The sequence below is a fragment of the Saccopteryx leptura genome, chromosome 9 (assembly GCF_036850995.1).
Source record: "Saccopteryx leptura isolate mSacLep1 chromosome 9, mSacLep1_pri_phased_curated, whole genome shotgun sequence".
Classification (NCBI taxonomy): Eukaryota; Metazoa; Chordata; class Mammalia; order Chiroptera; family Emballonuridae; genus Saccopteryx; species Saccopteryx leptura.
This window is the reverse complement of record NC_089511.1, coordinates 37,852,216-37,869,158: the sequence shown is the minus strand read 5'-3', so window position 1 is coordinate 37,869,158 and position 16,943 is coordinate 37,852,216. Positions and strand designations below refer to the sequence as shown.

At 45.0% G+C, this 16,943-nt stretch overlaps 1 protein-coding gene across 5 annotated transcripts in view; it reads right to left on the bottom strand.

Moving 5' to 3' along the window:
- The window catches only part of CEP89 (centrosomal protein 89), an 86,082-nt gene that overhangs the window by 61,649 nt on the left and 7,490 nt on the right, over positions 1–16,943 (bottom strand). For all 5 annotated transcript variants that reach the window (XM_066349664.1, XM_066349666.1, XM_066349665.1 and 2 more), the window contains exons 3-5: positions 12,818–12,976; positions 11,426–11,612; positions 3,082–3,184 (exon numbers count right to left, since the gene is read on the bottom strand). In XM_066349664.1, the coding sequence (XP_066205761.1) occupies positions 3,082–3,184; positions 11,426–11,612; positions 12,818–12,976 (449 nt within the window). The remainder of the gene's footprint in view (positions 1–3,081; positions 3,185–11,425; positions 11,613–12,817; positions 12,977–16,943) is intronic.

The following is a 16,943-nucleotide window of genomic DNA, read 5'->3' as shown; positions in this document are numbered from 1 at the left end:
AGAGAAAAGCATGTACAAAGGCCCAGTGGCATGACGGGACAGTGTGCCGCTGAGGAAATGAAAGAACACCAGAATGGCTGGGGAGCATTCAGCAGGGGCGAGACTGCCAGGTCTTGTTGCTATGAAACCACTAAAGAGATCCAAGCAAAGATGGTATGGGTGCATGGGGGGACACCATTCAATTTGCGTTTTGAAAAGATTGCTCTGGCTTGACCTGTGGTGGCTCAGTCAATAAAGTGTCAACCTAGCCTGACCGGGCGGTGGCGCAGTGGATGGAGCATCGGACTGGGATGCGGAAGACCCAGGTTCGAGACCCCGAGGTCTCCAGCTTGAGCAAGTCCTCATCTGGTTTGAGCAAAAAGCTCACCAGCTTGAGCCCAGGGTCGCTGGCTCGAGCAGGGGGTTGCTCGGTCTGCTGAAAGCCCGCGGTCAAGGCACATATGAGAGGGCAATCGATGAACAACTGAGGTGTTGCAATGCGCAAAGAAAAACTAATGATTGATGCTTCTCATCTCTCCGTTCCTGTCTGTCTGTCCCTGTCTGTCCCTCTCTCTGACTCCCTCTCTGTCTCTGTAAAAAAAAAAAAAAAAAAAAAAAAAAAAAAAAAAAAGTGTCAACCTAGAATGCTGAGGTCGCTGGTTCGAAACCCTGGGCTTGCCTGGTCAAGGCACATATGGGAGTTGCTGTTTCCTGCTCCTCCCCCCTTTCTCTCTCTCTCACTCTAAAAATGAATGAATAAAATCTTTAAAAAAAAAAAAGATTGCTCTGGCTGCTACCATGGTGCCAAAAGATAGTGGGAACTCCATATGTATGCAAACATCTGCCGACTGAGTGAAGGAATAAACAGAATCAAATAGCAGGCAGCTGGCTATATGGGTCATGAGCTGGGAGGAGAAACCTGGGCATCACACACAATAAATGGTAGTGGAAGCAAGGGGGCAGGTGTGATGACTCAGAAGAGTACAGAAAAGGCCTAGACTGGGGCTGGGGAGAACTCAGACACAATGGGCAGGTAGAGGACGACGAGATTGCAAAGGAAATGTACTGGGGCTCCCAGAGAGGCTGGAGGAAACATGGAGAATGTGATCTCAGGAAACCAGGGGAGCCATTATTTTAAGAGAGCAGGAGCTCTCATCCATGAAGAATGTTCTATCTGCTGTATTTGGGAGGAGGAAGGTCACTAGTCTGGGAAGTAATGGAGGCAGAGCCCAACTGAAGTGGGTGGAGGAGAACGTGTCAGATGAGGAAAGGGAGGTGTGTGGAGATGTGTCTTTTGACAAATTTGGTTGAGAAGGAGAAAAAGATAACCAGTGGGAAGGCACTACTGGAATCAGGGAAGGGAGGGGATGACATCCACAAGCAACATTTTGACATCCATAAGCAATATTTGGTCAAGGGACTGGTACTTGGACCAAAATATGTCAGTGGCTGGTCTCCCTGGCCGGGTGTTGCCAGGCACAGAGAGACGCATCAGGCGCACAGAGCTTGATGGCTTTAGCCTTTAGACAATAATTACCAGTTAGCATTTATGGAAGGCACTGTGCTTTACACATGTGACTGAATCTAATCCTTATAATAATCTGATGAGAGGCACTCACAGACTGAATAGAAGTGGGTTTAAGCCAAGCATCTTGTCTCCTGGAAATGACAGCGTGAAGAACCAAACCACTACAAATCAGGGTTTTATATGTGTTGTCCAAGGATCACCCCCATCAACTCGCCAAAATGCCTTTTAATAATACAGACCTCTAAGCCCCAGCCTACAGCTACTGAATTAGAATTTGGCATGGGTGTAGAGCCTTTTACACAAGCATCCAAAGGCTTTTAATGCCACCACAAAGCAAAAACACCACAGGAGCTGCACTCCCATCCCAACCACCAACTGTGTTCCAAGTTCATGTTACCAAGTGTGCCCGTTATCATTGCCTGTCAGCTCCAAATCCACCTTCATTGCTTGCTTGTGTTACTGCAGTATTTTTTACTTGCCAGGTGGTACAATGTAAACTTCATCAGTAGAGGGCGCTGAAGAGACACTGGAGAAGGGACTTGGGTTTCTTCTTCCAGTACTGTATGTTCCCTTCCTCCCTCCCTCCCTTTCTTCCTCTCTTTCTCTTCCTGATCTCCTCCCTCCTTCCCTTTTTCTAGGTGGCCAGCAGCACTTGCCCATGGTGGCTTCTGCTGGCAATCCCCTGAGGACAGTTTCCCAGGGAGCTGTTAGCACTCAGCGAAGTCAGCCAGTGGGCTACAGCGACAGCTGCAGCCCCTCCAGCATCTGCATCCCGGCCTTGGGTGATTCTCCAAATGTGTTTCTTCCCTTGGCTGCTCTATGCTACTGTGGCCCAGGCCCAGCTCCAGGCACTGGAGGGAGCATGGTGAACAGGACAGATAACCTCACTCATTCATTCTTTGGAGACCACTGTGAACCAGCCCCTTGCAACACCGGGCATGGGGGCAAGGGGGACATAGTATGTAGCGTTCCAGAACCTGAGCTGTAACTCTCCTCCCCATGTATCCTCCCAGGGCTGAGAGAACTGATAGAATGGAAAGTGGGCACAACCTAACATCTGGGCAATTGACTCTGGAGTAACTCATCTCTCTTTTTTTTTTTTTTTTTGTGAGAGACAGAGAAAAGGACAGATGGGGACAGACAGACAGGAAGGTAGAGAGATGAGAAGCAACAATTCTTTGTTGCATCTCCTTAGTTGTTCATTGATTGCTTTCTCATATGTGCCCTGACCAGGGGGCCACAGCAGACTGAGTAACCCCTTGCTCTAGCCAGCGACTTTGGGCTCGAGCTGGTGAGCCTTGCTCAAACCAGATGAGTCCGCGCTCAAGCCGGTGACCTCGAGGTTTCGAACCTGGGGCCTCCACATCCCAGTCTGATGTTCTATCCACTGTTGCCACCGCCTGGTCAAGCTAACTCATCTTCCGTGAACATAAAATTCAGAAGTATTCCTACTTGTAATAACAATCCAAGTATGGAGGTGTAATGGCTTTATGTTCCCCCAAGTTAACCAAAATTTATTGTCACAAAACATTTTTATAAAAAATAAAAACATTGTTTGTTTTGGGAGCTTTTACCTTTTTCGTGTGTACGCTGTGGTGTGAGAGGTGAGTCTGGAAATCCATCTTGCTCAGAAGTATTTTGCTCATCTTCACTATTCATCTCATGTGACAATGAAACCTTTGTTACAAGAGAAAAAGGAGCAAACATGTGATCAAATTTCCTGCCAGTAAACTCAAATGGCTTATCCCACGCTTTCTTTAGTGCCCCCTCCCTCCCTGAGACACAACAGGACTACACCTGGCAGGGCTGGATGAGGTCTCGTGCTCCGCAGGAAAAGCCCCGGGGCCAAGGCAACGCCATTCAAACTATGCTGAGGGCATCCAGAACTTCACCCCCTACCCATGCTGCCTGGGCAGCCTTTCTCCTTCCTGCCAGAAGGAGACCAACCCAGAAAGAGGGGCTGCATCTGGGATAGCGCCCAATACCACCCTACCCTGGTACTGATGCGGTGTTACCATCACCACGTGCTACAAGAGCTGTTGACTTGCCCTGTGAGCACCCTCAGTCAGGCAATTGTTTGAAAGCAAGATATCAGACAACCTGACACCACAGCAAGGAAGCTGCAGTGTCTGGCTTCTTGTGACTGTAACAGTAAAGTGACTCTCAGATCCAGCAGTGATTAACCCTAATCATGCACAGGGTCCAGCCCAGAATGGGACAATCATCTTCCCAGATGCCTCTCTTCATAGTAGGATGCTAATAGAAGTACCTCACCCAAAGTGCATTATATAGTCATTAGAAGTGGAGCAGTAGGAGGTGCAAGCTAGCTCCAACTCAGGGTAAAGTCTGGGCAAGAGTGTGGTCAAAATGTGCAGCAAACCAAGCAGTAACTCTGGAAGGGGCAGTTTTGATTTGTCAGGTAGAAAGACTGCTCGGGCCTCCACTGGGACCTTTGTAGGCCCCAAAACATGCCGGACCTCCCGACTCAGTACATTAGGGTAAATAAACGGAGGGTTTGTTCATCTATGCTCCACCCCAACACTGAAAGATAGCAGCTCGGTGACTTCTGCAAATTAGCTGGAGTGATGGCTTGGTGCCTCATTTGCTATCCTGGCCTTCTACTATTACCAACAGTGGTTGGGTTCACGCAGAGGTGCTTGCGTTGGTAGTGCAGAATCATAATCTACATGAAATAAACTAACAGAGGGTGTATCTATCTGCACACTGGTGTGTACATGTAAATGCAGAGAGTGAGACTGCAGGAGTCATGCCACAGCAGGCACTGACAGTTAATGTCCCTCTTTCCATTAATAAGAGGATGATTTTGTTTGGTGCAAATGGGCCCCGCCCTAAGGGTATGAATTGTGATAATTCTCTTTCCTTTATCCAGTAACTGGAAAAGGGCTGGGCATGTGATCAATGAGCTTCCTGCTGGGAGGCTTCCAGGAAAAAATGTTCTCCCTAACAGACACAGAGCAGCCCAGAGAGAAGGACCTTCCCCACTTCTTCCTTCTGCTTTGGGACCAGGACCTGCCGTACCTGGTGACCATGGAGAGGAAGCCAAGGGATTCCCAGGCCCCAGCCTTTGACTGGCACTTGAAACAATTTTGGAATCTTCTTCCTCTTAACTGTCGTAAAGCCAGTATACAGGAACACCATCACAGCCACCTGGCCCGTGCAGGTTTGCATCAGATTTGGACAGATGGTAATGAAACAACAGAGCCAAGAACTGGTGAGCCATTAGCTTTAATCCTAGCTTGCACCTGGCGGGCAAGTAAAAACACACACGGCTCCAAAACCCACTCATTCAGTGCTCACAAAGCTACTGACTTATCCGAGTTTCCTAGAATCAAAGGTTTCTAGCTCACCAGCCTTATTCACCTCTGTTCCCCATCTCCTTCCTTCTCCCTGCACAAACTCTGCACAAACTGGCTTCTCCCTCAGCACTCCACCATCTTGGCTGCTTCTCCTGGCCTCCTCCACATGGCCTTTCTCTGCTCTCCTCTCTAATGCTAATCTCAGGAACCGAGAGAGAGCAAGCTCCCAGTCTGCCCCACTTTATAGTGTAGAAATCCAAACCTTTAATCTAATCTACAAATAAGGAAGTCTCTGATACAAAGTCACTTATCTGAGGCATTAATGGGATTCCTCATGAGAGTACACCACCCCCAGCAAAAAGGGTGGGAAAGGCTTAGTCCTAAAACCAAGCCCCAGGCTACAAAGATCCTGCCTGCACACAGCCCACTCCCAACACACATTAATATAATCACGCCCATCCCAAGCAAGAAGAGCAACTAATATTATCACCTGGGCAACGGGCTGCCCGCCATCTTTAACAAAGTGAGCATAATATATTTTACCTGCCCAACAACTGTTATGTGAGAGTGTTAAATGTCTATTATTTAAGCCTTATGCTTATCTATTTCATTATTTGCAGCCAAAATTGGTATACACATCAGACCACAGGGGCCTCTTCCACGGAGAAGAGGGGACTGGAATAAGAACAGCAGGTGGGCTTTTGCTTTAAGTGCAATATCAAAAATACTAGTAAGAAATGTGTATTCATATATTACCTTTGTGACAACAAGAAAATTGTTTTAAAAATTTAAACTGTGGTGAGAGAGGGGTCATTCCTAATCCTCAACAGCAGCAGCAAAAGAATGCCTATTATTCCTTTTTCTTCAGAAGTGTCTAGAGAGAACTAGTTTACCCCTCCATGAATAATTCCTCTCTGGGTCCCCAACTAAACGTATGGCAGACATTCCAATATGGGTTTGCTGGCAGGTGGGAGGTTAAACAAATGAATGAATGAATATACAGCATCTTATGACAAAATGCTCTGCACATCCACAAACAACAATAACAAGAATGCGTGACAGAGATTTACAATAACATCCTTTTGGTGATTTGTTTGAAAATGGTAACAAGGCATTTAGATAGTCTCCTCCCTTAAAACCAATTGAAATCAATCAGAAGAATGAAAAAAATAAAAAAAGCTTAGCCAACGGCTATAGTTTCAAAACACAAACTGGAGAAAACAGCTGCCAAAGCTAAGAACTTTGGAACAGAGGGAGAATACCAAAAGCGGCTCGACTTCAGGCACATAGATGCTCCCCCAATCACCCAGTGTTACCGCTACAAAGGCCCACAGAGACCCTCTGATGGGTGCAATGGGAGCAGGGTGTGGATGGGCCCAGAATAGCCCTTTCCAGGGAGGAGAAACCAAAGGGAGACACTGTGGACAGCCTGCCTTTACTGTCCAGAACCCAGCCTGCATACTCTCAAAGAAATTAGACAGCACAGGCTGACATAAAAAACCCAAAGGAAAGATAAAGTATATAAAAAAAAAAGTGATGAGAAACAGAAAGATGTAAAAAGTAAACTGGAAGAACTCAAATTAAAAAAAAAAAAAAGTAGCCTGCCTGACCAGGCGGTGGCGCAGTGGATAGAGCATCAGACTCGGATGTGGAGGACCCAGGTTCGAGACCCCGTCACCAGCTTCAGCACGGGCTCATCTGGTTTGAGCAAGGCTCACCAGCTTGGACCCAAGGTTGCTGGCTTGAGCAAGGGGTTACTTGTTCTGCTGTAGCTCCGTGGTCAGGGCACGTATGAGAAAGCAATCAATGAACAACTAAGGTGTCACAACGAAAAACTAATGATTGATGCTTCTCATCTCTCTCCATTCCTGTCTGTCTGTCCCTGGCTGTCCCTCTCTCTGACTCTCTCTCTGTCTCTGTGAAAAATAAAAATTAAAAAAATAAATAAACAAATTTCTTTAAAAAAAAAAAAAGTAAAGCCAATACAGAGGTAAAAGCTATACTAGAAGCATTAAAACACAGTGACACAGTGCTGGAAGACAGAGGATGAGGATACAGAAAAGGAAGTTACATAAAGTGACATTAAAAAGAAAAAAGAGGGACAAGTGATTGTAGAAAATATCATAGATATGGAAGACAAATAAAGAATTTCCAACAATACAAGAATGAGATTCATGAACATAGATAAAAGTGAGTGGTTACCAGGGAGTTGGGGGTAAAGAGAGACAAGTATATGGTGACGGAAAATGGTTTGACTTTGGGTGATGGGCACACCCCACAATCAACAGTTCAAATGCCATGGAGATGTTCACCTGAAACCTATGTACCCTTATTGATCAATGTCACCCTGTTAAATTTAATTTTCTAAATAAAGTTTAATAGCAAAAAAAAGAAAGAAAGAAAAAAGAGTAGCCAACAAATACGTAACTACTGTTCTCAAAGGAGAATAGAATGAATAGATGATAAAAGTGCAATATTTTATTTTATCTCCGCTATTTTATCTTACTAATCTCAACAACTGTTTATTTTGAAGGAAGTGTATGAATGATTCATAAAAAATGGATAAACTGCCCTGGCTGGTTGGCTCAGTGGTAGAGCGTTGGCCTGGCGTGCAGGAGTTCCGGGTTTGATTCCCAGCCAGGGCACACAGGAGAAGCACCCATCTGCTTCTCCACCCCTCCCCCTCTCCTTCCTCTCTGTCTCTCTCTTCCCCTCCCGCAGCCAAGGCTCCATTGGAACAGGGTTGGCCCGGGTGCTGAGGATGGATCTGTGGCCTCTGCCTCAGGTGCTAGAATGGCTCTGGTTACGACAGAGCAACGCCCCAGATGGGCAGAGCATCGCCCCCTGGTGGGCATGCCGGGTGGATCCCGGTCGGGCGCATGCGGGAGTCTGACTGCCTCCCCGTTTCCAACTTCAGAAAAATACAAAAAAAAGGATAAACTTGTAAGTTATTTATTTCCAATTACAGAATGTCTATAGTAAAAATAGGGAAAGTAATTTTACTTTTATTTTTTGTCAAAATGTCCCCCTTAGACAGAATCTCCTTCAAAGCTGGTGCCATCTAGTGATTAAATAGCAGTTTAACATGCTCCCCATACCCATTTTTTCAAAGAGATATATTTTAATCATATAATAAACTTAAGAGTATTTGGTCTATTTCAAAAAAATAAAAAGCTTTATGTGTAAAAAAAAATTTTGATGGGCACAAGGACTATAAACTGAAATTTTAATTCTTAGTAGGATAAATTGGTCGCCTTAGTCTGAATCCTGCCTCTGCCCCTAGATGGCTGGCGGGTGGACCTTGGGTAAGTCATTTATCCTGTTTCTTCACACACCTACCCCCGAGGGTATGAAGTAAATGAAATGGCATGTAAGCTGCCCAACATATATTAATGCTAAGAAAATGTGGTTAATGTGTCTTCCTCCCCCTACTAACAGCCCCCCAGAAAAAAAAAAGCCTACTCGTAAGGCTGTGGGAAATTGAAATCCCTTTCATTCATGCCATCTGCCAGGACAATATAAAGGTTATGATGAAACTTTTAACTGCAATCAGTTACTACAGCTTCACCTCTGGTTCCTGGGTTGTACAGGAAAGGACTTTCCTGTTGTACAGACATGTGGAGGCTGGCGTGCATACACTGCTGGTAGGAAGGCAAAAGGGAACAATTGCCCTGGAGAACAATGTGGTGAAAGCGAATAGTGTGAACCAGCACACCTAGCTACCTGTACCGACTGTTCAGGGAAATAACCTAAATGTTCCTCACTCAGTAGGTGAGCAGATATAGTAACACGGACCCGTCTCAAAACTGCAGTGTCGAGTGCAAAAGCCAGGAGGTGAAGTGAACGGTTCAGTATGATGACCTTTGTAAAATTTAAAGACAAAATAGTACCATATTTGTTTTCTGACACTTATTCACAGTAAAAAAATAAAAAGACAGACTCTAGATTGCATTCCAAATCCAAGAGGAGAAGGCCTTCCAGGGATGGAGAGGGAATTCAACCCTAACTGTAATTTTATTTCTTCTTCTTTTAATTTTTTTAAAATTCATTTTAGAGAGGGGAGAGAGAGAGAGAGAGAGAGAGAGAGAGAGAGAGAGAAGGAGAAGGAGGGAGGAGCAGGAAGCATCAACTCCCATATGTGCCTTGACCAGGCAAGTGCAGAGTTTCAAACCGGTGACCTCAGCGTTCCAGGTTGACGCTTTATCCACTGTGCCACCACAGGTCAGGCTTTTTTTTTTTTAAGTGAGAGGAGGGGAGACAGAGAGACACACTCCTGCATGCACCCCGACTGGAATCCAGTTAGCAGCCCCACCATCTGGGACCAATGCTCAAACCAATCGAGCAACTAGCTGTGAGAGAAGAGAGAGAGAACGAGGAGAGGGAGGGGAAGAGAAGCAGATGGTTGCTTCTCATGTGTGCCCTGACCAGGAATTGAACACAGAATGTCCACACGCTGGGCTGATGTTTTATCCACTGAGCCAACTGGTCAGGGTTTGTAATTTTATTTCTTTTAAAAAATCTGAAGCAAAAAAAAGGTAAGATGTCAATACCTGCTCATTATGGAGAATGAAAACACTAACATGTTATATTATTTTCTACTCTTTAACTCTCCTTTTTTGGCTGGGTTAAAGAAAATACACGTGCTCAGCTTTAACAGGTAGAGCCAAACAGTGTTCCAAAGCGGTGGTATGAGCTTACACGCCCACCAGCATTAGCGGTTCCTCCACAGCCTCACCGATCCTTGGTATCAGCAGTTGGCTTGCTCTACTTTTCAATTTTTAAAATAAAAATATTTCCCCACTGCACATGGGTCTTACAGGCATCATGACAGACTTGCCTAAAAAATAAAGTACTTGTCTTGCTAAATGACAAAGGAGGTTGTACAGGTCACTATAATCTCTTTCCTCTAAGGGAAATGTCATAGTAGGTTTCACTTCAAAACATTTGAGTGAGAGCCTGACCTGGCAGTGGCTCAATGGATAGAGCATCAGACTGGGACACAGAGGACCCAGGTTCAAAACCCCAATGTCGCCAACTTGAGTGTGGGCTCATTTGGTTTGAGCAAGGCTCACCAGCCTGAGCCCAAAGGTCGCTGCCTTGAAGCCCAAGCTTGTTGATTTGAGCAAGGGGTCACTTGCTCTGCTGTAGCCCCCCTCTTCCCCTGGGTCAAGACACATATGAGAGAGCAATCAATGAACAACTAAGGTGAAGCAACAAAGAACTGATGCTTCTCATCTCTCTCCCTTCCTGACTGTCTGTCCCTATCTGTCCCTCCCTCTGACTCTCTGTCAAAAAATTAAAAAAAAAACACATTTGAGTGAGACAAGTGTTAACCTCAATCCAAAAAACTACCAGAAAACGTGCAGACGGAGGGGCCGTGGGACTGGCTCGCAGCCTTTCGAGCCCTGTGGAAGGCCCTCCTCTGGCTCCCAGCAGCCTCGACCGGCTGCAGAGAAACCTAACTCTGCATGTTCAAATCTATCCACGTCAGAAAGTGATGGCTAGTCATAAAACATCCACATACGGAATCCCCAAAATCAGCTCCCTCAGGCCATTTAAAATGTGATTCAAAATAGTGGAGGGTGATCAACATAATATAATCAATGTGAATGTACTTTGATGCTGCCAGTCTAGGTGTGTGGTCAGGAAGCTTAGCACATGGTATGGTGATGGTGAGAAAAGTGAAAAGAAAGGAAAGTGTGGTGCTCTCTTCTGCCATTAAAGAAATGGCACCATTAGCTGGGTAGTGGTGGAGAAATGGGCTCTTTCTTTTCTTTTTATTTTTTTTTTACAGAGACAGAGATAGACAGGAACAGAGAGAGATGAGAAGCATCAATCATTAGTCCTTCGTTGCGCGTTGCAACACTTTAGTTGTTCATTGATTGCTCTCCCATATGTGCCTCAACTGCGGGCCTTCAGCAGACCGAGCAACCCCCCGCTGGAACCAGCGACCTTGGGCCCAAGCTGGTGAGCCTTTTGCTCAAGCCAGATGAGCCTGTGCTCAAGCTGGCGACCTCGGGGGTCTCGAACCTGGGTCCTCCGCATCCCAGTCCGACGCTCTATCCACTGCGCCACTGCCTGGTCAGGCAGAAACGGGCTCTTTCAACCTCTCTGTTCCTTGGCTTCCCACGTGTCACAGGGTCATAACAGGAACCGACCTCACCGAGACAGGGGGAGATAAATACAGGTAAGAGCTTGAAATAGAGACTCACTATGCTAACCACTCAATGTCAGTTAATACAAAGGACAATACTCCTTTTGTCGGGTATGAATTTGAAGACAGGTTGCAACTATGCATACGGATATTGGAAAAGTGATAGAAAAATTAGCTTTTAGGGTCAAAGAAAGGAACAGGATTACTTAGCATCAGATAAAAAGCTACCTGAAAATGTAATGATGTTTGTCTTTGAAAGGTAAAGGAAAAGTTTTAAATTTAAGCATAACTAGATAGAAAACAAGGCTGGATGTGTTAAAAAAAAAAAAAAAGCCGCGAAACAAAAGCTGTCAAAGGTAGAAGAGAGAAAAGAAAGTCCTTACTCATACACAATGTACTGTAAGTTGGTGTCAAGGTGCAGACGACATTCTGGGATGTGACAAACACCTGGTTTCTGTGTGGCATGGCGTACGCAGCATCGCCGAAGCCCCTCGCTTCTTTACGGGCACTGACATCCTCCGACTCCTTGTAGCTGGACGACAGGTGCGAGTCAGTGTCCTCCTCCTCCCTGTAGCCCAGCATTTCAAAGGATGGCAAGGAAGTTCTTCTTCCTGCCTCACTTTGCCAACTTGGTCTGTATTAGAACATTAAAGAGAAAAATAAGTAACTAAACCAGCCACTTACTTCACATTGGCATATAACATGTATTAAATGCACTGCCTCAGGGCCCCCACCATAAAAGCATTATAAGAACAGCATTTATAGGAACCAAATAATTAAGTCATCCTCTATCCCATCTCTCCGCACATTCTTAAAATTTTCTTTTTATTTCTTTTGAGAGCAAGTTTATTAAAGCTGGGGACAGTGACACAGGAAGGGCCTAGGATAGAAGCAACAGGAGAGAGTCTAGGCAGGGCTGCCTCGGCCCCTAGAAACCGCATGGGAAAGTCAAAGCAAGGGGGTCTTGGAGACAGGTTCAGGGGGCTAGTCTAGCATAAGCAGCCACTGCCCATTGCTCCCCTGGCTACAAGTCTCATGGGTTCCCTTGTACGACACATGTGTGTGGTGGTAGGGGAGGGAGAAGAGAGATCTTACTACATAAAAAATAAGAATATTTGGTATGTAAAAATATAAACAAAAACAAGATTGAATAAACATGACAAATAAAGGCAAATCTGATCACATGTCCCCAAACCTGCCCACCGACTCCTCCAGCCCCATCTCAAATGACTCCCCACTACCCCCAGCTCTCCCAGCCACAAACTTCCTGCCATTGCTCCCATGTGGCACGCTCCCTCTTTCTCTGGATAGAAAGCCCACCCCAGCCCTGCACCGACCATCCCCCTCAGCCTGTTCCCACTGATTCTTGTAAACCCCTGGTGCTCCCCTCAGGTGCTCCCCTCAATGCTCCTTCCTCAGGAGGAAACCTCCCTGACCCCCAGCCCTGCTACCATTAACCCAGCTCAAGCGATCGAGGATATGACCTTAAAGAAGAAAAATTACAGTATAGATGAAACCAAGGTCAAATCAAAGAGGAGATACAGGAGAAGCGCGGAGTGAGGACTCTCACTCTGTAGCTTGTGGCGCAGAGAATCCCACTAAAGCCTAAGAGCAGCACTGACTCATGGGCTCTGTGCTGCCATGAAAACGACCGCTGTGCTCACAAGCCCTGACTTAACAAACTCTACTCTACTCTAGAGAAAATCCTGATACAATTCAAGAACAATCAATGACACCGGTGATGGCCACATGCGCACGCCCACACAGGCACACTCACACACACGCGGGCTGTTCCTCCTCTGCCCTGACAGGAAGCAGAGCCGGAGGTAGGGTCCTTACTGATGCCTCAGCTCGGAGGTGGTGGCATAGGGCTCGATGAAACTGTCATTTTCAACGTAGGCCGTGTCACTATCAGACCGGGATCTTCGGCGTGGCTGAGGAAGGGCAACGGTCTGGCTAGTCAGTGTTGTTGTTAGAATGACTGCAGCCAGAGCAGACCTGTGGACGAAAGCACCCCAGTGAGATGGTCAATGGAAGGTTAAACACAGGATACACCAATTAATCAAGGTATACCTTCTGTTCTACAATGTTTGGTGCATATCTACTGACCACAGGCCCACAGTCTGTTAGCGCCATCAAACGATGTCATTTCATTCTTACATCAACTGTGCGAAGAGATATTATTGTCACCTCCATTTTTCATATAAATTAAATAACTTGCCCAAGATTTATTAGCTAATAGGAGATGGAACCAGGTCTCTAATCCAGGGAGTTTATATTTAAGTTTATATTAATCTTAAAATAAAATATTGGAATAAAAAAGAGACATAAAATGTTTTTTGGCCCTGGCTGGTTGGCTCAGTGGTAGAGCGTCGGCCTGGCGTGCAGAAGTCCCAGGTTCGATTCCCGGCCAGGGCACACAGGAGAAGTGCCCATCTGCTTCTCCACCCCTCCCTCTCTCCTTCCTCTCTGTCTCTCTCTTCCTCTCCCGCAGCCGAAGCTCCATTGGAGCAAAGATGGCCCGGGCACTGGGGATGGCTCCTTGGCCTCTGCCCCAGGCGCTACAGTGGCTCTGGTCGCAGCAGAGCGACCCCCCCGGAGGGGCAGAGCATCGCCCCCTAGTGGGCAGAGCGTCGCCCCCTGGTGGGCGTGCCGGGTGGATCCCGGTCGGGCGGATGCAGGAGTCTGTCTGACTGTCTCTCCCCGTTTCCAGCTTCAGAAAAATACAAATATATATATATATATGAATAAAAAAAAGACATAAAATGTTTTTTAAATTTGCAAATTAATCAAAACTATAATATAGGAAAGATAGAATTTACTCTCCCACCTGAAAAAGTAAAATAAAGCAACAGACTTAACAAATGGAACAAATGGCCCAGTTTACAGCCAGAGAGAATTTCCAGGTCACAGCAAAGGAAGGAGAAACTGAGGGGGGGCCAGACAGACTCCCTGAGTTATTTAGATGCAGCTGAGAGTCCAGGAGCACCAAGGCAGGTAGAATTTGAAGGACAGAGTATCAGAGAGACAGAGCTGAACAGAGAAAATTCGGAAATCTGCAGTACTCAGTAAAATGCTCTTCAGTGCATGAGTGTGAAGAAACTACCCAAGACTGGGGCAAGAACCATTCATAAATATTAGGGGAACAGTGCCAGGTGCTTACATATGGTTGAGGCCAGAGTCTGTCCCAACAGTAAGACAGGAAAAAATGATAATTCATGGGATGCTGGGTACAGTACTCCAAAAAGTCTTGACTCAGTAGTGGGGAATAATGAGCCTTAGGTTGAACACTAATCCAGACCCCGCCTAACAAATCATAAAAGCAAGACCCAAAAGATCAAAACGGTTCCAAATAACTTAATTGTATCCCAGCATAAAATTCCAGAAGACTTATAAGAATACTAAAATATACAGTACTCCACAACATAAAACTCACAATGTCTAATACGCAATTAAAGATAACTAGGCATGCAAAGAGACAAAAAACAAAATAAAACAAACAAAAAAAAACCCATAATGAAAAGAATAATCAATCAAATCCAATCAGAACTGAACACATATGTTAGAATTAGCAGAGAATGACATTAAGACAGTTATAATTGAATTCCATATGTTTAAAAGCTAAGTAGAGATAAAGAAGAGCATAAAAAAGGCTTGAACTTTAGGAGATGAAAATTACACTGGATAGGAGACACTGCAGAATAGACTCGTGAAATTGAAGGCAAGACAATAAAAAAGTAACCAAAATGAAATTCAGAGCGGAAAAATAATTTAAAAAATACACAGTGGGATATGAGATAAAAAGAAACTGCTATTGTTTTATGTTTTAAGATAGTTAAGTTTTGGTGTCATTTGTTGCATGGCAATAGATAACTAATACAATAGCCTTCAACCAGTGTTGAAACAATTGGATACTCATATGGGAAAAAAGGAACTTGTACCCATACCTCCCATGCCTCTCACCACACAAAAATGAACTCAAAACAGATATTAGACCTAAATGTAAATCTTAAAACTATATACTTCTGGATTAAAATCATGTGACCTGGGTTAGGCAAAGATTTCTGGGATATTATATTGAAATCATAATTTGTAAAAGAAAAGATTGACTAGTGGAACATCATAAAAATTAAGATCTTCTGCTCCTTGAAAAATACTGTTAAGAGAATAAAAAGATAAGCCACAGGTGGGGAGAATGTATTTATTTGCCAAGCACATATTCAATAAAGAACTTGTATCCAGACTAATTAATGAATTCTCAAAATATAATAACAGCAACATAAGCAACTCAGTTTTTAAAAGTGGGCAAAAGATTTGAACAGACACTTTACCAAAGAAGATATACAGACGGCAAATAAGCACCTGCTCAATATCATTAATTAGAGAAATGCAAAATAAAGTGAGATGCCACTACACATCTATTAGAATGTCCAAAATTAAAAAGATTGGCCAAGACAATCTCTCATGCCTCTTGTTCTTCTTCTTCAACCGGGCCTGACAGAATGGCTCCCACAAAGGAGAGTAGTGGGCCTGACCGGTGGTGGTGCAGTGGATAGAACACTGACCTGGGATGCTGAGATCCCAGGCTCGAAACCCCAAGGTTGCCAGCTTGAGTACAGTATCATCATCATGATCCCAAGGTCACTGGCTTGAAGCCCAAGGTTGCTGGCTTGAGCAAGGGGTCACTGGCTTGGCTGGAGCCCCCTGGTCAAGGCACCTATGAGAAGTGATCAATGAACAACTAAGCTGCCACAACTATGAGTTAATGTTTCTCATCTCTCTCCCTTCCTGTCTCTCTCTCTCTTTCTCTCAAAAAATAAATAAATAAATAAAATATATATATATATATATTTATATGCATACATATACATATATAAAAAACAAAGAAGGGTGGTGAGAAGGGGTTATTCTGCCATCAATGAGGTGGTGACCAAGACAGTACGCCACCAACATTAACAAGTGTATCCATGGAGTGAGCTTCAAGAAATGTTTCCCGCCTGACCTGTGGTGGCGCAGTGGATAAAGCGTTGACCTGGAAATGCTGAGGTCACCGGTTCAAAACCCTGGGCTTGCCTGGTCAAGGCACATATGGGAGTTCCAGCTCCTCCCCCCCCTTCTCTCTCTGTCTCTCCCTCTCCTCTCTAAAATGAATAAAAATAAAAAATAAAAAAAAAGAAATGTTTCCCTTGTCTGGTCTGTGTGGCACAGTGGCTAAAGCATCAACCTGGAATGCTGAGACCACAGGTTCAAAACCCTGGGCTTGCCTGGTCAAGGCACATACAAGGAAGCAATGAACAACCAGAGTGAAACAACTATGAGTTCAAACTTCTCGCTCTCCCTCTCTTCTCTCAGTAAAATCAATAAATAAAAAAAATCTTGAAAAAAAAGAGAAATGTTCTCCTCAGGCATTCAAAGAGATACAGAAATTTTCCAAGAAGGAGATAGGAGCTCCAGACGTTGACATAGACTCCAGGCTCAACAAAGCTGACTGGGCCAAAGAAATAAGGACTGTCCACACCTCATCAGTATATGGCTGCCCAGAAAGCGTAATGAAGATGAAGGTTCATCAAACAAGCGCTATACATTGTTACCTGTGTACGGGTCAACACTTTCAAAAATTATACAAACAGTAAATGTGAATGAGAACTAGTGGCCAACTGTCAAAGTTATAAAACCACAAGCACACACTCCCAAGACTCACCAGACCATGTGCTGGTGAGGATGCAAAGAGACTGGAACTCATACACTGCTGGTGGGAACACAAACGGAATCACAACATTGGGAAAGTTTCTTTTTTTTTTTTTCACTTCTCCGAAGCTGGAAACGGGGAGGCAGTCAGACAGACTCCCACATGCGCCCGACTGGGATCCACCTGGCACGCCTACCAAGGGGCGATGCTCTGCCCATCTGGGGCTTTCGCTCTGTTGCATCCAGAGCCATCCCAGCACCTGAGGCAGAGGCCACA